Source organism: Letharia columbiana (assembly GCF_014066305.1).
Source record: "Letharia columbiana isolate WasteWater2 chromosome Unknown Sc0000044_s0, whole genome shotgun sequence".
NCBI lineage: Eukaryota > Fungi > Ascomycota > Lecanoromycetes > Lecanorales > Parmeliaceae > Letharia > Letharia columbiana.
In genome coordinates this window covers 2,008-27,397 of record NW_023501088.1, presented here as the reverse complement: position 1 = coordinate 27,397, position 25,390 = coordinate 2,008, and the positions used below count along the sequence as shown (strand labels likewise).

Here is a 25,390-nt window from a genome sequence, read left to right as displayed (position 1 = left end):
ATAGCTCGTTAAATAATATCTAATTCTCGCTTAACGAGTAGATCTAAAAAAAAATTATAATTTTTATAAATATTAAATAATAATAAGATATTTCTAATCTATCGAGCCATTATATATATTAATAAAGAATTTATTTTTTAGGATCTATAGGCGCGTAAGAGTAGCTATCTTTGAGAGGGATCTTATTATAGCGATATAAGAGCTGATTATAGAGTATATTAAATTAAGTAATTAATCGAGTAATTTTAAGCTTTATTTCGAGGGTAATAGAGACTAAGACCTGTTAAATATATTCTTAAATAACGGTATATGAGTTAGATATCGTTGGGTTGTGGTAGATAGGTAAGGGATGAATGAGTTAAGAAATTGAGAAAATTGTGTTGGGGTGGCCTTAGCGTTAGGGTGGACTTACTAAGTATAGCGTGTTCCCATACGATTATTCTTTTAATTTTTCTTTATTCTTTTCTCTTTTTTTTCTTTAGCGTATATTAATTAATATTCTCTTTTTTAGCGATTTACCTCTATAAAAAGCTTAAATTAAGATATTTCTTATAATAAAAAAAGAGATTAACGAAACTTAATAGATATTAAGTCTACTTTACTATTAGATTATAATTTTTAAAAAAAAAAATTTTTTTTTAAAATTTTTTTTTTTTTTTTTTTTTTTTTATTATTTAGCTAATTCTTAATAAATTATCTATTAATAATTTTAAATTATTAATTTAAAAAAAAATCTTTTATAATAATTTTAGTAGAGTTAGATATTAATATTATAGCGTTATATTAATAATCGATATAATATATTAATTATCTATATTATATTTTAATTTAGATTTTTTAGAATATATCTTCTAACGAAATTCTTAATTTTTAGATCTTAATCGTTATCTTTATTAAAATATGAAGGTAGAATACTTAGTTGTATTAACTATAGAGTTCTATAGAAGAAAAGAGCGACTTGACACGGGCGTACTAAGGCGTGTCACGTGACTACGTCACGTAATCGCCAAGACGCCAAGAGTCACGTAATCCGAATTTCAACACTCCCCTTCGCACGTATCCTCTTATAAGCGAAATTCAATAGATACGAAGTTTAATACTAACGGTGTTAAAACCGGGTAGATAAGGTGAGACTAGCGCCGGGTAGTAAGAGTAAATTAATACCGGGTAGTTAAGGTGAGTTAGTGCCGGGTAGTTAGCGTAAAAGTATACCCCTTATACCCCTACCCCCCTATACAAACGAAATTAAAAAATACGAGATTTAAAGTTCGCGACGTTTAAAATAGGGTAGATAAAGTAAAAAGTCGAAATCTGAAAACGACTATATTAAACTATGGCCCCCACCCAAATATAACTCAAATTCCACTTTTTATCAAAAAGCGATTTTTTAGAAATTTTATTTTTAGGCCATCTAGTATATATCAAAAATCGATTAATTTGAGATCGAAGGATATTTATAAGAGTAGCTGAATAAAATAATTAAAAGAAATCCTTCTAGCTATATATCGCCGGCTATAAAGCCTTTATAAGATCGTTTTAGATAATTAATTCTTAGTAATAGTAGCTGGTAATAGCGGTAATTTAAAGGTATAATATTTAAGATATTAATAATAAATAGATATAGGTTTCTCGAAAGAGCTTTAAAAGTTTTAATAACGATAGCGGTAATAGCGCTAAAGAAATAGCTATTTCGATATAAAATAGCGAGTTTATAGAGTATTAAGCTTAATATAGCGACTCGATAAATAACTTAAGTCGATTATTTATAATATAAGAATTAATAAAATAGCTTTTCTAAAGTAAGTAATTCTTTTATATTAAGATTATAAACGATATTTTAATTTAATAAATTAACGAAATCTCTTAAATTTATTCTTACTAAGAGTCTTAATAAGATTATTAACTATCTATTAATCGATAAAAATATAATCTAAAGCGATATTCTTAATAATAACTTATTTTTATATATAGTAATATTAAATATTAATATATTTAATATAGATATAAAATTAAGAGTTTTTAGCTAGTACTATAACGCCTTAATTATTATAAAAAATAATTATTACTTATATTTATTTATTATTAAAATTAAGCTAATTTAATAAATTACGTAATTAAATTACTTTCTTAATAATTTATATTTAATTAATATATTTAATCTTATAAATCGAGAGTATTATAATAAATTATCGCTTCGATAATTAATTAATAATCTTATTATTAATATTAAATATATATCTAAATATAAAGTAATAAATATCTTAATTATTAATTTAATCGATATTAATATAATTACTTAAAGATTTTAGATCTCCTTTAAAGATAAGTTAATAGTTAACGATTTATCTAAAATAGCGAAAGATTCGCTTAATCGCTTTTTAATAGACTTTATTAGAATTTAAGTTATATTAAAATATTATTGAGATCGCGAATATAATATCTAATCTTATATTAAGTATTATATATATTAATAATTTTATTATTAATTAATACTCGATATAAGAGACTTTAAAGACTTAAAAGTTCTCTTTAAATATCTAATATCTTTCGATATTTATAAAAGTAAATATATTTTTAAATTCTTATATATTATATTTAGTAAGAAACTTTTTAATATATTTTATTTAATTAAGTTAAATAATATAATTAATATAATTTTTAATAATAGTTATATCTAGATAATAGATATATAATTCTAAATTAGTTATTTCGAAATAATTATTAAACTTATCTTTAATATTCTAAATTTCTACTTTATCGAGATTAATTAAGAGAATATTATTTATATAAATTATAATAATTATAATATTATTAATAAAGATTAAGAAATTAATTATAATAGACTTAAAGTCTAATTTCTTTAGATATATAAAGAGAGTATTATATTAGATTTTTAAGAATTACTTTAAATTATATAGCGCCTTCTTTAACTTATATATCTTATATTTATTATTAATTTTAAAGCTTATAAACTATATTATATAAATAATTTCCTTTATATTATTATAGAGAAAAGTAATTTTAATATTTATTTACTTTAATTTTTAATTAAGAGCTATTATTAAAGTAAAGATCGCTTTATAATTTATAAACTTAACTATAAAGACGAAAGTCTTATTAAAATTTACGCTTTCGCGCTATTTAAAATTATAAATTATTTATTAAGCTTTATATCGTATAATCTTTTTAATAAGATCTCGCTTAAATTTATAAATCTATTTATTATTTAGAATATATATATTTAAAAATAAATTTATTAAGATTTAAGTATTATTAGCTATAAGAAAGTTAACTTCTTTCTATATAATAAGTTTTTATTTTATTTTTTAATATTTATTTATTATTATCTCTTAATATATTTAAAATTTAAATAATTTAAAAGTATTAGCTTTAATTAAAAGAGCGAGTAAATCTAATAAAAGATCGCGATAAGCTTTAAGAACTTTATATCGTCTAGACTATTTTAAGAGAGACTATTAATTAATTATAGATCTAATTATAAATTTTATTAAGACTTATAAAGCTATCGAAGATAAATCTTCAAATAAGCGTATTTTCGCTTAGAGTTTTAAGTAATTTCGACTTTATTCCCTCTAAATATATCTATAAAGATATCTATAGCGATATCTATAACGATAGTTACTACGAAGATATCTATAAAGATATTTCTCTAATAAAAATTTATATAATAATAATAAATTCTCTTCTAACGACTTTAGCTAAGATAATTATTACTTTAATAAATATTTTCTATCTTATTCTTTTTAAGACTCTCTTTTTTAAAATTAATATTAAAGAAGTAATTAATAGCTTATATATAGTCTTTTATAGCGTATCTATATAACGCTTATTTCTATTCTTAAATAGATTTTAATTATTAATCTCTCTTTCTTTAACGAGATTAAGCTTAAATAAAATAAACTTAAAAAAAATATTATTAATTTAAATTATATTTAAATAAATTTAAATTTTATTATTTAATATTAATATATAATAAAATTAATTAGCTTTATAATTAATTAAGCGCCTCTTATAGACGTAATTCTTATATTTAATTTAATCGATATTTAATAGATATATTTAATAGAAATTAGTTTATTTAATAATTTAAAGATATAAAATATTAGATAAATAGTTTATAAAGGCCTTATAAGAGATAATATTTCTTTTTAATATTAATTATAGATTACGTAAATAATTAGAAATCTACGCGAATTTCGATTAATACTTTTATAATAGTTTACTCTCTTTAAATATAGCGCTAGTCTTACGTTATATTATTTAATTAAAATATTTAAATTTATTATTTATTTAAAAGTTATTAGATATAATATTTTTTTAAATAATTTCTTTAATAAGTTAAAAAGTATATATATTATAGTTATTATACTCGAAATTATAATTATTATAAAATCTAATATAAATATAATTTTTATATTTAACTTAATTTAGAAAAAACTTAAACGCCGCGAGAATTATAAGATTATTTTTATTAGAAAATAAGAATATAGCGAAATAAAGCGTTTTATTATTTAGAAAGATTATTATTTATTTATAATTATTATAAAAAATAAAAAAAGACTTTTAAAGATTATTATAAATTAAATTATTTTTTTAGCGATTTAACGTTATATAACGCTTATATAATTTAATTTTTATATTAATAATATTATATAATTTATATATATCTTTAAAAAATAAAATAAATAAATTTATTTCGATATATATTTTAACTAATTTCTTTAAATTCTAATATTTTAAATAATTATAATAAGCGTATTATATATATAAGATTTTTTTATTAATTTAAGAATCTAGAATATTAGCGAATAAGAATAAGAATTTAGATTTAGATATAGATATAGATATAGTAAACTTATTATAGATAGAGATATCTTTATTAATAACTACTAAGTATATAAGAGTCTTTATTTATATATTTAGCGTATAAAAATAATTACGCTAATATCTAAAAATAATATTATACTTCTTTACTTTAATATTCTTAAATATAAACTAAAGCGAATAATTTTAATCTTTAAATTACTCTTAAGAAATTAGATTAAAATTACTATTAGAAATATATTAGATATCTTTTATATATAAAGTTTATTTATTTTTAAGACTTTTATATTTAAGCTTAATATATTTAAAGTTAATAGCTATAATTAAGCTATTAACTTTATTAATTAAATAATATAATTTAAATAAAATAAAGATTTAAAAGATTAAGAAGTTATAAGTAATATATTAAGTATAAATATTATTAATAAATTATAAATATAATAATATAATAATTATAAATATCGAAGAAGTTTAAGCTATAGTCTTTAAACCCTTTTTAATAAAGAAATAATAGACTTAATTCTATAAGAATTAAGAATTAATAATAAGATATATAATATTCTTTAAATTAAAATTAATATATATTATAAAACTATATATTATTGCTAATTAAATATATATAATAATCTTAATATTATTAAATTAGTAATTAATAATAAACTTATTATTTTAAATATTTTTATCTTTATTATTCGAGTTAGAGAAATTATTATTATTATTATTTTTATCGCTATAATTATTATAATTATTATAATCTTTATAATTATTATAATCTCCTCTATTATTATTACTATTTTATTTCTTAAATTTAAAATATAAAATAATATATTTGATATTATTATATTAATTCTTTTTATAATAATTATAATATTTATAAGTCTAAATATAAATATAAGAGTTATTAATATAGATTTTTTATTAAATTTTATATTTAATAACTTCGTTAATAATAATTAATATAATAACGCTTTATAAATTATATATAAAGAATTTATTAATTAGCGTAATTAGTATATAAACTTTAATATTAATTAAATTAATAAAATTAATTATAATATTAATAAATCGAGTAATTATATAATTTAGATCGAACTTTATAATATTATTATTTTTAAAAATATTATAATTTTAATTATATTATTTATAATATAAATTATATAAAAAATCTAAGTCTAAATAAAAGCGATAAATCTTTTAATTCTTATTAAACTTTAGCTTTAAGAATAAGTTATTAAACTTATTTAGAATCTTTATAAATCTATTAATATAGAATTAAAAGTTATTATTATATCTTATAAGAGTAATATTATTTATCTTTCTAAATATAAAATTAAGAATATTTAAGTCTTAAGATTTAAACTTATTTAAAGTCTTTTAAACTTCTTTAATATTAATCTTATTTTTAATTTTAAAATATAAATTCTTTTTATAACGCGATTTTAATATAATATAGATTTAATCTTATATCTATAATTAGCTATTAATCTAGACTTTAATAATAATAATATTAATAATTAATTTTATATAATCTTTTTTAATATAGCGCTATAATCTAAGTAGCTTTAATTTATTCTTAAATTATTACTTTTAAATTTAATAGTTAAAAATATTTTTAAATTTATTAATATTATCGAGATAATTTAAAAAGATTAAGATTTTAAATTTCTTAAAAGATATAATACTTAGAGACTTAATAAGCTCTCTTTATTAGAGAATAAGCTAAATAAACTAAATAAGCTCGCTCTATTAAAGTCTAAATTTAAGAATAAAGTTTATATATTAATAAGACTTAAAGAAATAATTAAGATAGACGATATCGACGAAATTAAGCGCGTTTAAAAATTAAAGAGATCTTTATTAAAGATTAACTCTAATAGAGATTTAGAGATTAATTATTTTAATATTAAATTAAAATTAATAAGAAAGCTTAATATATACTTACTCTCGCTATTAAAATATTTCTTATAATATATTAGAGATTTAAGCGTATAAGAAAAATCTTATTAAGCTTTAAAATTAGCTCGATATAGCTTAAATCTTTATTTATAAAGATTTATTATCTATTAATACTCGAAATAGCGAATAATATTCTATCGAGAAGTTAAATAATTAATAAATAATAAAGATATTAAAATAATTTAAGAATATTATAATAATAAAGATCTATCTCTTATACGTAGATATAATACTATATTATTAAAATTATATTAATTATCTTAATAACTAAAAGCTCTATTTATCTTCTCTAAAATTAACTTAATTAAAGTTTAAAATTAAAATTAATTATAAGGTTATTTACTTACTATCGAGATATTTTACCTCTAAAATAAATACTTATATTAAGGCTTCTTTACGACGATAGAGATTTCTTTTCCCTTTCGCTTTCGAGATTAAAGTTCTTATTCTTTTAATTAATATATCTTTATTAATAATAATTAAAAACTACGTAATTAACGCCGAAGCTAAAATTATTTTCTCTTAAATTATATTTCTTCTAGCGATAGCTAAAATAACTAATTTTTAGCCTTTATTATAAATATTTTATAATTAAATAAATACGAAGTCTAAATACTCGCTATCTAATTCTTTAATATTTATAATATATAAATAAAGGCGTATTATTTCTTTATTTAGCGTATTTTATATAGAGAAAGCTAGTAATATTTTAAAGATCTTAATAATAATATAATTTAATTAATTATATAGCGGCTTCGATAATCTCGGCTAGATATAATATATCTTAACTCGCTTTATATTATTTTAGTTAGAAAGTAAAAGCGTTTAAGCGATAGCCTTTAACTCTTAAATTATAAGCGAATTATAACTATTTAAACTTAGAATAACTATTTTAAAATAGAAATTTCTTATATTAAGAAGATTAATAAAGTCTTCTATAATTATAATTATCTTTATTATAATAGATATAAATATTTAAAATTAATTTTTATTTTTTTAATTTTTATTTTTTTATAAATTTTTTTTTTTTTTTTTTTTTATTTTTTATATTTAAAAATATAAAAAAAATAATTTTTTTTTTTTATTTTTTTATTAATATAAAAAAAAAAAATACTTAATTTAATTTAAAAAGGTTTTTTTTTTTTATTTAATTATTCCATATTTTCCACAAAATTATTAAATTTTTTTTTTTCAATTTTTTTTTTTTTTTTTTTTTTTTTTTTTTTTAATATTTTTTTTTTTTATTTTTTTTTTTTTTATTTTTTAAAATATATTAAATAATTATTTATTTTAAATTAAATAATTTTTTAAAATAAAAAATTTTTTTTTTTTATTTTTTTTTTTTTTTTTTTTTTTTTTTTATTTAATATATATTTTATTTTTTTTTTTAATTTTTTTTTTTTTTTTTTTATTTTATTTTTTTTTTTTTTTTTTTATTTTTTTAAATTAATTTAATATAAATTAATTTTTATTTATAAATAAACCATTATTACCCTTTTTAAATGTGTTAATTTTTTAAATTATTTTTTAAAATTTTAAAAATTTTTAATTAAAAAACTATTTAAAAAATTTTAAAATTTTATTTTTAAAATTATTTTTTAATTTTATAAAAAAATAATAATATTTTTTTTTATATTAATAATAAAATAAATTTATTTTTATTTATTATATTAATAATTTTTTTTATATATTTATTTTTTTTATTTATTATTATTATTTATTATTTTTTTATAAAAAAAAAATTATATTTTATTTAATATTATTTTTTTTTTTAAGTATAATATAATAAAAATGAAGTTTAAAAATTTTTTTTTAATATTTTTAATATTTAATTTTTATTTAATAAATATTTTTTTTTTTTTTTTTAAAAATTATTTTTTATTAAAATATTTTTTTTTTTTAAAAAATATTTTTTTAATATTTTTTTTTTATAAATAATTTTTATCTTAAAATATTTTGTTTTAAAATTTTTCCCGGGGGTCTTATTAAAAAAAGGGTTTTTTAATATTTTTTTCTTAAAAATGGGTTCCAAATCTTTTTTTCGGGTTTTAGCTTTTGAAATATTTCTACACTCTTTTAATTTCTAACTTTAGATTCAAGCGATAGAGCCAGCGGGGTGATATTCTCGACGTAGTAAGGGGGGTTGATGGGGTGTGGTAAGGAGAGGTGTGATGGGACGGGGTGTGATGAAATGGGGTGTGGATGGGATAGGGTAGGAGTATTACGTCAAAGTGTAAAATACGGCTTAGTCATTAGTGATAGGACTGAGAAGATCTCCTGATTTAGGGATATCCTGAGCGAAAATTCTTCTAATTTTTAAAAATACTCCTAGGATCTCTGTAAAATACGATATTATTTTATACTATAGCTATTTATACCCTAAGCCTTATTAATGCGAGTCGAAATATTCCCCGCCTACAATTTTGCTAAGACTCTCCAGGTATGATTAGTAAAACCCCCCTGCCGACCTTAAAGTATTAAAAAGGATAAAATGTAAATACGGTGATATAGAAGAATAATTATTCTATCTCTAAAATCTTCTAGGGGATATCTTTAACCCTATAGAAATAGAGTGATATAGCCGACATACGCACAGGTTATAGCGGAGAGTGGCTGGGAACATGGCTGGGAACTCTGAACATGGCTGGGAACTCCACATTTCGACACATAAACCTCCCTAATGGCGAAGCGATTCTCGCACTCTCTAGCCCTTCAGGAGGCATTAACAAAGAATGTCAAGTATAATAGCTGAGGCTACGGCCGATATGCTGACGACATATCACGAGCTCAACGGCGACATAGATGTCTTGTATGAAGAGCCTAGTCCTCTCGAATTCATGAGATACGTGGCCAAAAATCGACCATTAGTTGTGCGCCGAGGCTGTTCGAAATGGCTTGCTGTGCGTACATGGAATGCTCATTACCTTCAGGATATTATGAAAGACATTCCTGTTGGAGTAGCCATCACACCTCACGGGTCAGTACGAGGCCATTCTAGACAATCGAATGGACACTAAAAGTCGATAAAGTAATGCGGACTCGGTCCAGAAAAGGCCCGAGGACGGCTCGACATACTTCGTAAAGCCTTTTGAATTGGTATTTACATTTTCGAAGAAACTTGTTCCTGTTTTAGAATAAGTCTTGGATTTCACAGCGTGCTCTGGGAGCGAAAGACCCCTTCAGATTGTCTCATTGCTTGAACTCTTGCTTTGAAGGAAAATCCTGATTCCGAGATTGCCGTAGGACGAACCGTTTTCTACCTTTCTCAGCTACTTACAAAGTTCAAACGCTCAGACGACGGTCGAGTTGGTCAAGTATTCGCAAGCCCGTATGGCCATGTCTTCAATCTAAGGCTACGGCCACTGACTTATTTCTCTTAGAAAATGACAATCTTCGCGGCGAATACTCACATCTGTACCGTGATGTAGAAGCAGACATTCGCTGGGCGTCAATAGCCCTACAAAAGGAGCCCGACGCGATCAATCTGTGGATAGGTAACAAGCATAGCACCACAGCTTTGCACAGAGACAATTATGAAAACATCTATTGTCAAATAGTTGGATCAAAAGATTTTGTGCTATTGGCCCCAGTGGAGACGGCTTGCATCAACGAGAAATTTATGCCATCTGCCGCCTATGCTGCAGACATGTCCCTCGATCCTGACGATCCTCCTGCTCAAGTGCCCTGTGCTGTATGGGATCCAGACAAGCCAGAAGAAAATGCAACCAGATTCTCATCTCTAAGCAAACCACTTCGCATAAGGCTTGATCCAGGCGATATGTTGTATCTCCCTGCATGCTGGTGAGATCTTCGTGCTTAGAATTGGCGAAATTTTGAGACTGATCAAGAAGAAAGGTATCATAAGGTCTCACAGGATAGCTCGGACGAGGGCATATGTTGCAGTGTCAATTATTGTAGGTCAAAGATTCGAGGCAAGATTGCTTCACTAGTGCTCACAGTTCCGCAGGGTACGATATGGACTTCGAAGGCACATTCTTTGCTTCGAATTCTTTTCTTCGACATATGGCTTGGGCTTCAACAGAGCTCAAAAAAGCACCATAAAGTGCACCAAGCCTTGTGTCAGACCACTATTATAGAACTGATCTCCCATCGCAGTAGCCAAGGCTAACGCTTTTTCTTCGCGAGTCTCTTCTCTGCCCTAACATCCTTTTTCAGTCGGGCGTCAACAATCTTGTACTTGCCTTTTACACCTCGTGGCCGTCCTGATATGCCCTTATTACCGCCTTTGGCAACAACAAGCTTCACCTGTTGTTGGGGCTTCTTTTTCGCAGCCTTATTCATCATCTTCGCAATATTCTGAGCTTTATCTTTCTCCGAAATACCCTCATCGTCTGCCACCAGGGCCGACTTTTTGCGCAGCTTCTCCAGTCTCTGGGCAGCCTTGAATTTCTTACGGTCTTTAGCCTCTCTGACTTTTTTGATTGGGCGAGCGTTAAGAGCTCGAAGCTTTTCTTTGATGGCTGCCGCACCTGCTGCGCTTATGGGACGATGCGGTTTACTGTGCTTACCCTCATCATCTAAGAACCATTCCGGAAGACCATCAGTGTCCCGGAAGGTGTATTTGTTGAACCCATCGTCCACCAAGTCCTGCGTGGACTTCTGTCCCGAGGCGACCTGTTGTGCCAAAGTCATGGCTTCTGCCGTTATGATGTCAATGTCGAGACGCCCGTCCTTTCGTGGCTCGCCTTCTGTTTCCCAATCAGTTTCTCCTGCTTTCACCACTTCGAAGCCGCCTTCCGTCTCATTTTCATCGTCTTTTCGTCTGGTCTCCGCTTCGTCTTCGCTCGCCTCGCTTTCCTCAGAGTCTTGCCCATCTGTCGCACCAGGAAGAGTTGCTTCTGCGGTTGGTAATTGGCTCAATCTCATGGATTCTTTCTCGATGGCGGGAGCCTTTACAGCCTGAGTGATGGGGCCGTCGTCCGTCTCGTCGTCCTCAAGATGAACGGCACTGTCATTCTCCTCTTCCGCACCAAGATTGCCAATATCTTTGAATATATCCTGCTCGAAAAACAAAGCGGCTCGACGTGTAAGACCAGCCTGTCCTTGGGCGAAGCCGTTCTGCGGGTAGATGAGCCTTTGAGAATCTTGACGTTCGTCTTCCTCTGCCGAAGATTCGTTACTGCTTTGGTCTCGTTCAAAGTCCTCGTCGCTGCTCTTTTCATGATCCGAAAAGCCTTCCCAATCGCGATCTTCGTGTTCTTTTCTTGCTTTCTTGACACGATACTTTGCGTCTGACTCGGACTTCCGTTCTTGATACTGGGAGTACAAGGCATCCAACTCTTCGTCTAATATATCCTCCTCTTCGTCGCTTTCAGCTTCGGAACCACTATCATTGTCCGAGGCCTGTTTAGCTTGGAGCTGGAGTGCCATCTTGCCACGTGCAACCTTCTCGATCGCTCCAGCCTTGTCCACAGCCGCTAGCGCAAACATCGAGTCCTCGCCATTCGGACCCCTTTGCTCCAGACCAATTTCCGTCGGCGTGGTCATGTGCATCTGCATGCGCACAATCTCTTTTTGCTTCCTTTCATTCTCCCGCCTCCTTTCTCTCTTCTTCCGTGAACCTTCGTTCTCCTTGAGCCTCTGCAGCTCCTCTTGAATTTGAAGCTCCTCATCCATGGGTTCGACCTCCGCGACTTCCTCACCTGCAAGGTCCTTGCCGGACTTCTTCGATGGAAAGCCAAATGTATCGCGAGCCTTTAGCCTCCACCTTAGTAGCATTCGAAACTCTTTGCGCCCAAGAACCTTCAGATCCATACAGGATTGCCTAATCTCATCTGTGGTTTCCGGCAGCTTGTCCAGTGCAGCAAGTGCGATGTCTCCAGTCTTCTGCTGCTCAAAGGTCAATTTATTCAGGGATCCAAGCATCGCAATGGGATCTGTCGATTGGATGAACTCGCTCGCAGGAGCTTCCTTGAACTGTGTATAATCTCCATCTTCATATCCCTCTCGCTTTCGCTTCTTCTTCTCCGGGTTGAATACTTTGGCTTCATTGTTTGGTGTCGGATCCGAGAGTTCCGCAAAGACAGACCGAGGATCGAGGAACTTTGAATCTATTCGTTTTGGCGCCTTGAAACCCCTACACACAACGAAGATTTCCGCGGATACAATCCTGGATGATGGAGGCTTCGTCGCCTCGACTTTCGTGAACAGTTGATTGAAAACCCAGAGCAAAGCATTGTAGTCTTTGGATCGGAAAACTTTTGTGACAAAAGTTCCACCCTCGATTAAGAACTCTGTGGCGAGCTTTAGAGCCTGTAAAGTCAACTCCGCTTGCGAGAATGCATCTTGGACCCATGCCGTGCCAACATTAGGGGCTCCATCGTGTAAGACGGTGTCCGCTTTCCAGGTCTTGAAATGCTGTCTGATTGTAGCTCGGCACTTGTCCGTAGTAATGTCACTCTGAAAGGTTATTGTCCTTGGTAATGGTTTGATGGGCGCGAGATCTACCCCCACTATCATGCTGTTCGCTGGCATGGTTTCTGCAGCGACTTGACACCAGGATCCGGGCGCTGCACAAAGATCCAGTAAGACCTTGCTCTTCTCAAGGAAGCCATACTTTCGATTGAGTTGTATGAGCTTGAACGCAGCTCTGGCTCTGTATCCTTTTTCTTTTGCGAGCTTGTACCATTTGTCAAGGCGGCCTTTGCCATGCTGTTAATTGTTAGAGAATGGATCCTCAATGAACGACCGACCTCACCTTTTTCTGAATCCCCATGGCGCTGAAGTTGGGTATTGCTGAGGAATTTGGATTGGTCTGGAGCAAAGGGGTCCGAATGGCGAGGACTCGATGTTTGCGCTAGCGGCTGTGGACAAGGCTAGAGGCTAGAGCGATCGAGAAGGTTACACGCGGTAAGATAGCACTCCAGCTCCAAGCTAAACAGAATAATAGTGATTCTGAAGCTAAAAGCGACGAAGAGGAGGATATATTAGACGAAGAGTTGGATGCCTTGTACTCCCAGTATCAAAAACGGAAGTCCGAGTCAGACGTAAAGTATCGTGCCAAGAAAGCAAGAAAAGAACACGAAGATCGCGATTGAGAAGGCTTTTCGGATCATGAAAAGAGCAGCGATGAGGACTTTGAACGAGACCAAAGCAGTAACGAATTCAAATTTTTGATTGTGGGATGATCATCACGCTAAAAGACGTGGGGCCGCGGCTATTAGAGCAGGGATCAGGCAGAGCCACATGATTGACCGCATCCACTCCAGTGTCATATCCTGTACATACAAAAGTCACACCTGAATACGCAGGAATCTTTCGTCTACAAAGGCTGAGAGAGGATGTCAGAGATCGAGAGATTCTGACTCCTCATCCTCCGCACCCACCTTTGCTTTATGGGACCTCGAAAACGGTCAAAGCCAAACCCCAAGGCAGAACCCGAACCTGCATCAGCAGAAGCGCCCTTACCCCAAGGGCCCGAATTACAAAGTAGAATTTCGCCCAAAGCTGCTGTTGAACAATCAAAACCATCAATTAAGCCTGAAGGTGTCGAGCCCATCCACTCCTCCGTCAATGGAGCGAATTCTGTAAGCGCATAGGATGGTCAGCTTGTCCGGAATGAGACTAATCTTCTATAGCCTCAGTCGAGCAAGACATGGTACGGCGGAACGTGGCCACGCGGGAAAAAGTCCAGCCCAGTCACCCAAGTAGCAAAAGAGAGTATTTCAGCTGCAGGCGGGGCCGCATCTGAGGCTCTAGCGTCAGCGCGGGCTCACACCCCAGAGCTTTCCACAACTCCTCTCAAATCTCCAGCACTCTACCTATCAAAAAGTATAGGAAGCTCCAGCAGGTCTTTGCCTCTAGCCGCCACTACTACTAAACTTCACATCACATCGAACGCTATAGGTCCTGCGAACGGCGCTGCCAAGGACAGGAGTTCATCCAAGAATGAAAGAGATCAGTTCACAGAGCATGAATCACGAAACGGCTCCAGTACGGCTCCAGAAGGTGAAAAGTCTGATGACGGTACCCCGGAAAATACTGCCAAAAACTGCGACACTCGACCAGAATCCAAGAGTCATGTGTCAGAGGTACCTAAAGCTGCCAACGAATCCACGAGCTGGTTGAATTGGTTCTCGAAGTCTGAAACCGTAACAGAGAATGAAACAAGTACTGCTCGGCGTGATGACGATGCCAGTAGCGCGGGTAAGAATACCCCCCAAAGTGTTATCTCAGATGTTCTTCAAGATGGTTCAGCATCCCCCAAACCACGTCGAAATTCAGAGCCGAGTCCTGTTTCTCCATCTGCACAGCAAGAAGAAGCCCCACGCTCTTGGCTCAGCTTATGGGGTAATGCATCCACACAGACAAAAAGCAGCTCATCGGCAAGCGCAATTGGCGTAGCTTCCAATCCACAACGCGACTCCTTCGGAACAGAACCGCAAACTGGAAAGGTGAGCGATGCGGGATCTTGTCCTATGTCCACCCCTCAAACTCCTCAGCAACCCACAGATGGTGCAAAACCATCGTATGGCTGGGCGTTTTGGTCCAGAGATCAGCCGAAGAGTGATGTCGAAAAGACACGTCCTGGAAGTGAAATTGGGGAATTGGCTCTTGCTGGGTCTTCATTGCAATCCAAGCCGGAGAATGCAGTAGTAGACGAAGCGGGAGGCGTTCCAAATAAGGTCAGCAAAAGACAGAGGCCGCAATCACTAGAAGTAGCTGCGGATACCAAGAAGCCTCGGGGCTCTGGAGATAATGCCAAATCAGATTCAAACCCCGAGGCTATCCCTTTGGATTCGAAAACAAAGCCCAAGGTCGATGCCGGTTCCAAATCAAAGGGCATGCCCGAGAATTTACTTCTTCCTTCATTTAAAACTACATACAGTACAGTGGGAAGACCAAGTCTGATCCAGCAGATCAGCAGGTTGTTGCAATTGAGATCGACTTTGGAACCAAAGCACGTCGACATTGTTCAAAACCCACCACGGGTTAGGAGAGCTTTAGCCATTGTAAGCTTGGCTCGTTCGTTGAGCGTGGGTCTCATTCACGTGGCTAATCTTCTTTCTTTAGGGTGTTCATGGCTATTTCCCGGCACCGTTGATTCGCTCCGTCCTTGGTCAACCAACAGGCACGTCTATTCGTTTTGCCAATAGTGCAGCCAGCGCCATTCAGAGATGGATCCAAAATCAGGGCTATTCATGTGAGATCGAAAAGGTAGCTCTAGAGGGAGAAGGCAAAATCGCAGAACGCATTGACCTATTGTGGAAGCTCATGCTCAATTGGATCGAAAAAATACGAAGAGCCGACTTTGTCATGATTGCATGTCACAGCCAAGGAGTGCCTGTAGCCATGATGCTGGTTGCAAAACTGATAGCATTCGGATGCGTTAATTCCGCAAAGATTGGCGTCTGTGCTATGGCAGGAGTCAATCTTGGCCCTTTCGCTGACTACAAGTCTCGATGGATAAGTGGCTCGGCTGGAGAGCTTTTCGATTTTGCACTTCCCAATAGTCAAGTGTCAAAGGACTATGAAGCAGCCCTGGACGTTGCCTTGAGGTTTGGGGTAAAAGTTGTCTATGTTGGCAGTATAGACGATCAGCTCGTTTCACTAGAGGTGGGCTTGTGTGTGGAGTATTTGGAGTCCAGCTAACATCTTCGTTTAGTCCTCTACATTCGGCTGCGTGAGCCACCCACATATCTTTCGGGCTGTCTTCGTAGACGGCCGACTCCACGCCCCTGACTTCCTTACCCACTTAGTGGGCTTCGCGTTGAAACTTCGTAATCTTGGCATATCAGATCATGGCGTGATCCGAGAGCTGAGCAGCCCACTTGCCGGTAGTCTCTACGGCGGTGAGGGACATTCCAGAATTTATGACGACGAAGCTGGTTATTATCTGGCTGTCGAGCATGCTCTTGAAACAACTTCCCTCGGTGAGATCTCTCCACAATTCCACCGCGACGGTGCAACCACGTCACAAAATCCGTACATTTTGCCGTTTGCTATGCGGGGTGTATTGGAAGAGGACTACGTGCGGACAGAGCTGTATGGAGAGATTACGGAGTTGATCAAACAGTTTGACGAGTGGAAACCATCTACTAAGGCGCTCAAAGATGTCAAATTTCGGTTGGAAGGCGTAAGGTCGAAGTTATAGATACGAGAATCCAAAAGGGACGGGGTTCTGTCTCAAGGCCCAGGGCGTAGAGGTTTCTATTGCATGGATTTGGTATCATACTTGCACTGAAGGTGTGCATGGTTACGGCATTCACATGTATAAATGCTGCGTTGGACGAATCCAAAGATGATGGCACTATCGAACAAACTCTTCGACTTCTTCTCCTCATTCAAACTCGATCCAAGCACGCTCCAAATAGACGAGCTATCGTTCTTTATGATTTGCTTACGTTACCTGCTCTGTCTCAAGTCTCTTGGCCAGCGCAATTACGAGATTATAGTCTGCAAGCATCGAACCAAGAAAGGCAAGCACTGTGCGTGGTTGCTAATTCATAGTATGAGTCATAAACCGGGTATATGATATAGGACCTCGGTGTGTATGTACATGCGGGATCTGTTCAATACGGGATGTCTCGTATCAGAATGGGTCTGCCATTAAGTCCTCCAATTTGGTGCACAATTAGAGATACTTTATCCCTGCTGCGTGAAAGACCTGCACCTTCTGCCGCCTATGCTCTTCATGGAAATTGCATGGCGAGCGCATATCATTTCGATCAGAAACCAGGACACATGAGACTAAGCGCGACTAGCACGCACAACCATCGCTCTCCCTGTCCAAGTGGATGTCGATAGGATCCGAGAAGTCACCACTGAACTCCTCCGATTCTTCTTGTGCCAAGGCGTTCCTGGCGATTACTGAAAGTACCTATGTCAGCACGAAGATAGACATAAACGAAAAGTTTGGGTGCACCATGCCTTCGAATGCCTGCTCAACGTTGACAGCCTCTTTGGCACTGGTCTCAAAGTATGGAATTCCGCCTTTCGACTGGCAGAACGTCATGGCTCGTTTCGAAGATATCATTCGCTTATTTTCTTCTACATCAATTTTATTTCCAAGGACAACCTGTGTCTTGTTAGGCAGCAGAACGCAGGACTGCTCGAGGTTGACCAACAAAAGGGAAGTTCTCGGGGTCTCGAGGGCTGGCCTGGATCAGAAATTCGTCTCTCCAACTGTCCAGAGTATCGAAACTCTTTGAGTTGTTGACGTCGTACACCAGGACGCAGCAATCGGCCCCTCTGTAAAATGCCACGCCTAGCGACTGGAACCGCTCTTGACCAGCGGTATCCCAAAGCTAGACAACAGTTAGCCCTTGATACAGCGTCAAGCAGCTTGTGCCCGCACCTGCATTGTGACTAATCGATCGTCCACCAAGACCTCTTTCGTCAGGAAGTCCGCCCCAATTGTTGCCTTGTAGCTTGCGCTGAATTTCTTGTTGACCTGATTTGAAGATGAATCTTAGCCGCCAAAGCTGCGCAGGAAGGCCATGCGTCCTGCTGTACATACATATTGGTTCATCAAACTAGTCTTCCCAACTCCACTATCGCCAAGGATAATCACCTAGTTGTGGCTGGATGTTAGTGATTGACCATTACCTTTGTACTGAGCGGTAGAGGTACCTTAAGCAGGACTTTCTTCCTCGAGGCCATGTTGATCGAATACTCTCAGACGATAAGATGAATGAAAACAACGATTAAACACGCCCGCCAAGCTAGAAGTTCTTGCTGAAGCCTCCTACTGCTGAGCAAAAGTAGAGCTGGGCTTTGCTTTTATTGTCTAAAAGTTCTCACAACTGGCTGAGACGGAGGTTATCAACAGCAGTCTTTAAGTGCGGTGTACTCGTGTTCCTCAGTAAAGCCGAAGGGTGACGATTTGGGCTGTTTCCGGAGAAGTTGACGCTAAAGAGCTGCGCCTGCTCGGCCATGTCACGGTAGCCAAACCGACTTAAATGTCGATCATCCTTCAGCCCTATCGAAATCGCATCATGTGCGCCCACAGCCATTTTTGCGTTCGATCGGTCATCTAATGTATCAGCACAATGGAGCTTCAAAGCAAATAGGAAACTTGTATCGAGCGTTCAGAATCCATCACGGAGACAGAAGTCTACCAACATGCAACAGATCAACTCTCAAAACACCATGTACATCTGAATATGCCATCCTGGCGGGATGACTACCTGAGTGCGCTGCATGAGAGGGACAAGAAGGAGAAGGCAAATGAAGCTGTATATAATAGCTGTTTGTTTTTTCGTCTAGAAGTCCATGTCGGAAGTTGACAAAGTGCATCAGACGCCAAATTGGCTGATCGAACAGCTACCCTTCAAGCCGCTCGGTCAGCAGAAGTTACTAGGTTACAAGAAGAGCTAAGATCGTCACCCAATCCCAAAGACCGCAAGATAAGCCGAGAGAAAGCGGTACTCGGTAGTCCCACCACTGGAGAAACAATCACCAAAGTGCGCCAGGACTTGAGTGAGGCTCAGCGTAGCAGGGGTTTGATGGAGGCCAAGCTCCAGAGCGTCACAGAGGAGTTGCAGAAGCTGAGAATACAATCGTCATTGGACAGCAAACGTATTGGCGAGCTTTCGAAGGAGAAAGCGATGTTGACTACGGGGATGAGGGACAGAGATGAGGAACTCAGGGGGAAGGCGAAATTGCTAGAGGTTTGAGTCAATGCGCTCTGTTCTTGTTGAGAGACGTGTTTGATTGATCAGCAGGACGTGCATGACGAGACCGTATCGTTAACGCTCCAGCTGAACATGGCCGAAGAGCATTCTCAGAAGTTGCGACATGAGAATAAGGAGTTGGTCGATCGGTGGATGGCACGAATGGGACAGGAAGCTGATGCTATGAACGATGGATCCAAATTTTCCTGACCAATGCACGCGTCTATGAAAAACCTCAATCGTGCCTTCGGAGAAAATGCCGCCATCCAATGCTCTTCGAATGCTCCTGGGTATCTCTCGAGCCGCTAAACTCCAAGTTTATGCAGTACCAAAAGCTTCGCTACTAGACCTTAGATAATACTGACCATACTCTCTGTTTGTGCTTGTGATAGGCTTTCCGTGCCCCATCCTGGAAAGTCGCTCACATGTTCTTTTCAGCAAAGGCCTGGACCTTAGAGCTGTCCTTTGTCGAAACATAGTAAGTGCCTGCAGTTTCAGTCCAGCTCACGCAGGCCGAGAAATAAGTCTTCTGGACGACTTCGAGTCTATTGCATGCAGCCGACAAATTTTTGGAAGTGATCTTATGCCCATGGGGAACGAAGGATTTGAGTGACACGATCTTGGCTCCCTCTTTAAGGTCTAGGAACAGATTTGTCAAGTCTTCGTTCAGGTTCGGAGTGAATGCCTGGTTGTTGACAAGGACTACATCTGCTTTCTGGAGAATCTTCAGGATCGCAGGATTCTTGAGAAAATCGCCTCGTTCAAGATGAATGTCACCCGCGGAAAGACCCCATAGCCGGCACCGAGCGTTGAATTCCTTCTCCTGAAGCTCGGCAAGATCACAAGCATTGTCCATCATCTCACAGCCCCAGCTCTCGCATCCAACCTCCAGAGCGGCTTGAAGTACGCAATTCCCGACTCCGGACCCGAGATCAACAAAGATCTGATCGGACATCATCTTGACGTCCTGTTTGAGAATTAGGGAGATGAATTTGGGAAGTAGCTCGCCGTACACATTATCCGTCCCGTTCTGGTAGTGGCGTAACGTGTGTACCCTAGGTGAAACTGTTCGTGAGTAGGTTTGTGTCAGGATTCGCTCGAGCAATTTTAGGTCGACAACTTTCCATTCGTCGATGGTCTTAGAAATAGTCCCGGTTTTCCTGAGATCAACCAAGGTGTCATTCCATTCCTGCACAAAGACCGTGTATTCGTTCCCGGCACGCCTCTCCGTGGCTCGCTTGAGTCGCCTAATCAGTCCCGTGCTGTCATTTTGCATTTTCGCTGCTTCATCGCTTGGAAGGTAGTTGCTGATGATGGTCTCCATGACTTCTCTAATGTCTTCCAAAGCCTTGAAATCATCATTAAGGATTGGCACAACCAACTCGTATCTGCGATGATTAGCTATATCCTCTTTTGACAATGTCGATGAAAGGCATACTTCTCGCTCTGAGAAGCAGACGGGTACTGCAAATGAATCTCGATAGCCTGCGGGTCATTCGGGAAGGCGGCTTTGTATTTCGTGGGCTTGCTCAGAGAAGCAACATCTACTGCATGGACCAGGGGAAACACCCCACCATCCTCCTCCGAGAAGGCCTTTCTGCTACGGATCCGCCGTTTTAGATCGGGCTCCACGTCACTAGTTCTCCGTGCTCGTTTTCTTGCATCCCCAAGATCATGATCAGATACGTCATCGTCACTATCAGATTCAAGACGTTGCGGGGTCGAAGCTGGGCGTTTCCGGGGGTTTTGGGCTCGAGACTTGGGAGATAGTTTGGCAGTCTGGCTATCCAACACCGTAGCCTTTTTATCTGGTAAAGAGCGTTTTTTGAGATGCTGTGGAAATGGAACGAATGTCTTTTTGGGGTTCAAAGCCGTCTTCACGATTTCCTGCTTGATGTGAACATTTTTGCCCTTGGCCGCCGTGAAGCCGGGCTTCTGAATGCTGTCAAAGAAGCCCATGGTCGCCAAGCTATACTTTGGGTATCAATAATGCATTGACTGAAAATGAGTGTGATTTTGGTAGCGAATGCAAAAAGCCAACAAGTCTAAATAATAGAGTGTGAATAGAGAAAGGTGGTGCTGACAAGAAGAGTTGCACAGCCATTCAGTAGATTCGCAAAAATTCGGCCCGTGAGTTTCGCCGATCTTAGCATATGCAGAAAGGTCCGCAGATCTTGGCACTGAGAACTCCCAAACCTCTCGGTCACCTGTTGCACGCCGCCTGAAGTATTGTAAAGAGTTATATAAGATTGCATACCAGCTCTGTTCAAGGCTCATGAGATCAAGTAAAGTTCGAGATCCTAGGATTGGTAATGAGTTGCCAACGTTCTTATAGACGTCTATATATTGAGCTTTTGACATTACAGTCTCAAAGAGATGTCAAGATGATTTAAAGACCATCGATTCACGTCATCTAAATTGCAGAGATGTGTTAGACTGAGTTTTGTGTGAAGCAAACAATCTGAATGATATTGATTTCAACTGATATTGTTCGAAGGTCTAAGTAGCAATCATGAGATTGAAGACAGAGATGGGGTTTCTTTCAGCGCGCGCCAAAACATGCGGACTTTTCTGCACACGCTAATCCCTCAAGCTCCCAGGCTTCCGCTCCGATCTTCCCTGACATTGCTTCCAATAGTCACAACATTACTTTATTGTCTCCTTTGACTCATCAATATACAATAATCACACGGCGTCTAGGATCTTTGGGAATTAGTCACTGGCTCCAGGTTCTCCCTTCGAAAGGAACCTGACCCAATCCAGAGGTACCCTACTGGGACCGCATGTGACAGACGAGCTTGTGACGTTACGGTCTTTGTTTTTCCCATGACCAGGGACCAGACAAAAGCCGTGGAAATCAGGTGGAAGGCTTAAGGACCCCGATGCATACCCGCAGCAGGCGACAATCATCTTGGAGAAGCCGGTAGTAGCTATGAGTCAACCTCTCGCTCCGGTCCCAGCAGACGATTTTGTTTTGCCTGTACCAAATTCGCGCTCGGAAGACTCGCAGGCAGGTAGAAGATCTACGGATTCCTCATGGTCACAGAGGTCTCGAATGTCGTCTCACAAAACACCTCCGCCGCACCAGAAACCGCTTCGTGGCGTTTGGCGGCATACAATTGGGATCATCCTGCTCCTGGCCACTGTAGTTTTATGGACAGCGTCAAATTTTCTAGCAAGTGTAGGTTTCGTCGAGATCGAATAGCTGGTAGCATACACTTACAACTTCACCTGCAGACAATCTTTGCAGATGATAGCTACTCCAAACCATACTTTGTCACTTATGTCAATTCATCCTTCTTCTCTCTCTTGCTGCTACTGGTTGCTGCAAAGAGGCTGTGGGCAACCGGCGGATCTATAAAGGGCGCTATTCGTGGACATGATCGGTCCACCCACTATTTGCCTATCGTTGAAGAGGAGGAGCAAGCCTTATCAAGCCTGACGATGACGGGAGGCATTCAAGAAGCAAGCCGGTCACCGCGTAGCCGGTTACTGATCGAAGAGCCATCGAAGAGCTCCGGAGTGGAAGGAAGTCCCTTCAGAAAGGCGTCTGAACGTTCGAGAAACTCTGAAATTGAGCTTTGAATTTTGCATATTATGGGTAGGAATCATCTCAATCGAAACGAAACACGGCTGATCTTCGTAGTTCCTAGTACGTGTATAACATTCAAAACAATCCTGGTTGTTCCTAACAGAAAAATCAGGCCAATTACTTCGTGGCAGCATGTCTCGAATATACTACCGTCGCTAGCTCAACCATATTGACATCAACGAGCAGTAAGATAGCGCCTCTCTCTCTCTCTCTCTCCGCTCGCAATCCTTGTGCACATGCTCACGTTGCAATAGGTGTCTGGACTCTGATTTTTGGTGCACTGCTCAGCGTAGAGGAGTTCACCATAAAGAAACTTGTTGGCGTACTCGCTTCTCTGGCCGGCATCATATTGATCTCTAGCATCGACATAACTGGTAACCAAGACAAGAACCGGGGATCTTTCCCCACAAGTCCCACAAAGAAATCGCCATTGGCGACGTCCTTGCTTTCACTAGCGCTGTCATGTATGGGATCTACACTACTCTCATGAAGAAAAGGATAGGGGACGAGTCAAGAGTGGACATGCCATTGTTTTTCGGCTTCGTTGGATTGTTCAACTTCATCACACTGTTACCGGGCTTCTTCATCCTTCATTTTACCGGCATCGAGACATTTGAATTGCCACCTACAAGGCGTATCCTCGCTATCGTATTGGTAAGTGACCCCTAGCACTGTTTAGGAAATGGCTGAGACAATAGATCAGATCAACTCAGCGACTTCTCTAGTTTCGGACCTCTGTTGGGCATATTCAATGTTGCTCACGTCACCTTTGGTAGTCACAGTTGGCCTCAGTCTGACCATACCACTGTCTTTGATTGGACAGATGATCGAATACTCACAGACATCAAGCGTATCTTACTGGATTGGGGCCTGTATCGTCCCCTTATCCTTCGTCTTCGTTAATCACGAAAGCACTCAAAATGAAGAAATGGGAAAGCCAGAGGAAGAAGACTCGCTTGGAAAGCCAAGTTCACTTCTACAGAGAACGTGGGGTAGAGTGAGGCCGCAAATGCAGTGAATTGAGTCTTTTTGATACGATTTATGAGCAAACGCCTGGTACACGCGCAGCATGGCATAGCGACGGGTAACCTGGGCAAGAGTTGAGCAGCTTACGCTAGATTTTGGGTATCATTAATCTTAGATTCCAGGCGCTAGGCGTGCCCGTCGAGCATCCATCCATATAAGCAGGCCATTGATTTTCAAATGCTCTGGGTACTCCAAGTTGTTATGCATCACTACTACTATTTCTTCTTCGTCTCTTTCTTCCCCCGTCGCTTCTGTCTGCCCCACCATTCATGTCTTCATTGCTACTCTTCCAATCCGAAAGCAGCTGCTCTACCTTTGGTCCCCACACGTCTTCTCCCTTTTCCAAGTCTTCATATTCTAGCACGTTCTTGCCTAGCTCGAAGTCGCCCTGCCTGGTACGCACTAGTTCGCACATGCAGGCTAGTGAGCCCACCAATTCACCGAGGTCATGACTGAGTGAACGAACGTAAAACCCCGATGTCACTGTCATGCGCAATTTGACTGCTGGTGGGCCTTCTATTGGTGGTGGCGAGCTCTGTTGTGCATGAGTATCGATCTGCTTTGGTGCTATGGTCAGGGTTTTGGAGGCCTCCTGACATGAGCCATTGAGACTCCCCTTCAGGTCCTAGCTCCGGGTTTTTATTGGGTACTACGCTATCACCGTCATCCAGTGAACGCTTCCTCTTGGTGCCTGTGCCTGCAGTTCCGTTCATGAATTGAACTTCACTAGCGTTTCCCAGACGTCGCAACAGCCTCTCCGAGATGCAATACCTTCTCGGCAAGATCCTTTGCCTCATCCTCCGCGTCTTCTTTGGGAAGACCGTGGTTGTGGCTCCCTCCCTCCCATCCAGTTCACGATCTCGAGTTCCTTCACTTCTACCGGCCGCCCCTTCGATTTCTTTCGGAACCTCTTTGCCTTCTCTGGCATACTCATAGAGTCTCTCTTCCCTTGCACTCTCAACGCCGAATAAATGGGCGGTCTCTGCATGATCTTTCCCCTGAACTTGCCCAACGCCTTCTCCACATTTTCTCTGCTTACGTGGCATACTCTGCCCTCTGAAGAATCTTACCTAGGGTATCGTATGTGTCTGTAGCGCCAAAGAGTATCGTAGCCTCATAAGTCTTGGTACATTCCGAGGAATCCTTGTAGCCGCTTCGTACCCTGACCTACACCCATGATGAGCACGCCGGTGGCCATAGGGTCGAGAGTGCCGCCATGGCCAATCTTGACTTGAACTCGTTTATCCTTCCGGCGATTGCGGTGAGTGCGCTCCTACGCAGATTTCAGAGTCAGCGTCACTCAAGAGTAAAGATTTCCTTTCGGTGACGGAACATA

At 37.0% G+C, this 25,390-nt stretch overlaps 10 protein-coding genes across 10 annotated transcripts; 5 read left to right on the top strand and 5 right to left on the bottom strand.

Annotated features, from left to right (window-relative positions):
* Positions 1-9,533: 9,533 nt before the first annotated feature.
* Positions 9,534-10,863, top strand: HO173_009904 (uncharacterized protein; the record flags this gene model as incomplete). The annotated part of the gene is made up of 6 exons (XM_037311791.1): positions 9,534-9,778; positions 9,831-9,897; positions 10,045-10,129; positions 10,182-10,602; positions 10,657-10,715; positions 10,769-10,863. 6 exons carry the CDS (start codon positions 9,534-9,536, stop codon positions 10,861-10,863), a joined length of 972 nt encoding a protein of 323 aa, XP_037161253.1.
* A 63-nt stretch (positions 10,864-10,926) lies between these two features.
* On the bottom strand, positions 10,927-13,537 carry HO173_009903 (uncharacterized protein; the record flags this gene model as incomplete). Its single annotated transcript, XM_037311790.1, has 2 exons — positions 10,927-13,473; positions 13,520-13,537. 2 exons carry the CDS (start codon positions 13,535-13,537, stop codon positions 10,927-10,929), a joined length of 2,565 nt encoding a protein of 854 aa, XP_037161252.1.
* A 619-nt stretch (positions 13,538-14,156) lies between these two features.
* On the top strand, positions 14,157-16,915 carry HO173_009902 (uncharacterized protein; the record flags this gene model as incomplete). Its single annotated transcript, XM_037311789.1, has 4 exons — positions 14,157-14,348; positions 14,400-15,773; positions 15,835-16,377; positions 16,427-16,915. 4 exons carry the CDS (start codon positions 14,157-14,159, stop codon positions 16,913-16,915), a joined length of 2,598 nt encoding a protein of 865 aa, XP_037161251.1.
* A 606-nt stretch (positions 16,916-17,521) lies between these two features.
* On the bottom strand, positions 17,522-18,423 carry HO173_009901 (uncharacterized protein; the record flags this gene model as incomplete). Its single annotated transcript, XM_037311788.1, has 6 exons — positions 17,522-17,631; positions 17,692-17,839; positions 17,889-18,068; positions 18,119-18,214; positions 18,281-18,334; positions 18,394-18,423. 6 exons carry the CDS (start codon positions 18,421-18,423, stop codon positions 17,522-17,524), a joined length of 618 nt encoding a protein of 205 aa, XP_037161250.1.
* Positions 18,424-18,560: 137 nt separating this feature from the next.
* On the bottom strand, positions 18,561-18,776 carry HO173_009900 (uncharacterized protein; the record flags this gene model as incomplete). Its single annotated transcript, XM_037311787.1, has 1 exon — positions 18,561-18,776. One exon carries the CDS (start codon positions 18,774-18,776, stop codon positions 18,561-18,563), a length of 216 nt encoding a protein of 71 aa, XP_037161249.1.
* A 150-nt stretch (positions 18,777-18,926) lies between these two features.
* On the top strand, positions 18,927-19,646 carry HO173_009899 (uncharacterized protein; the record flags this gene model as incomplete). Its single annotated transcript, XM_037311786.1, has 3 exons — positions 18,927-19,011; positions 19,063-19,433; positions 19,488-19,646. 3 exons carry the CDS (start codon positions 18,927-18,929, stop codon positions 19,644-19,646), a joined length of 615 nt encoding a protein of 204 aa, XP_037161248.1.
* A 211-nt stretch (positions 19,647-19,857) lies between these two features.
* On the bottom strand, positions 19,858-21,395 carry HO173_009898 (uncharacterized protein; the record flags this gene model as incomplete). The annotated part of the gene is made up of 2 exons (XM_037311785.1): positions 19,858-20,824; positions 20,875-21,395. 2 exons carry the CDS (start codon positions 21,393-21,395, stop codon positions 19,858-19,860), a joined length of 1,488 nt encoding a protein of 495 aa, XP_037161247.1.
* Positions 21,396-22,472: 1,077 nt separating this feature from the next.
* HO173_009897 (uncharacterized protein) lies at positions 22,473-23,518 on the top strand (the record flags this gene model as incomplete). The annotated part of the gene is made up of 4 exons (XM_037311784.1): positions 22,473-22,958; positions 23,083-23,088; positions 23,141-23,213; positions 23,283-23,518. 4 exons carry the CDS (start codon positions 22,473-22,475, stop codon positions 23,516-23,518), a joined length of 801 nt encoding a protein of 266 aa, XP_037161246.1.
* A 32-nt stretch (positions 23,519-23,550) lies between these two features.
* HO173_009896 (uncharacterized protein) lies at positions 23,551-24,046 on the top strand (the record flags this gene model as incomplete). The annotated part of the gene is made up of 2 exons (XM_037311783.1): positions 23,551-23,682; positions 23,732-24,046. 2 exons carry the CDS (start codon positions 23,551-23,553, stop codon positions 24,044-24,046), a joined length of 447 nt encoding a protein of 148 aa, XP_037161245.1.
* Positions 24,047-24,253: 207 nt separating this feature from the next.
* Positions 24,254-25,100, bottom strand: HO173_009895 (uncharacterized protein; the record flags this gene model as incomplete). The annotated part of the gene is made up of 2 exons (XM_037311782.1): positions 24,254-24,456; positions 24,521-25,100. The coding sequence occupies 2 exons, from the start codon at positions 25,098-25,100 to the stop codon at positions 24,254-24,256; spliced, it is 783 nt and encodes a 260-aa protein (XP_037161244.1).
* Positions 25,101-25,390: the final 290 nt, after the last annotated feature.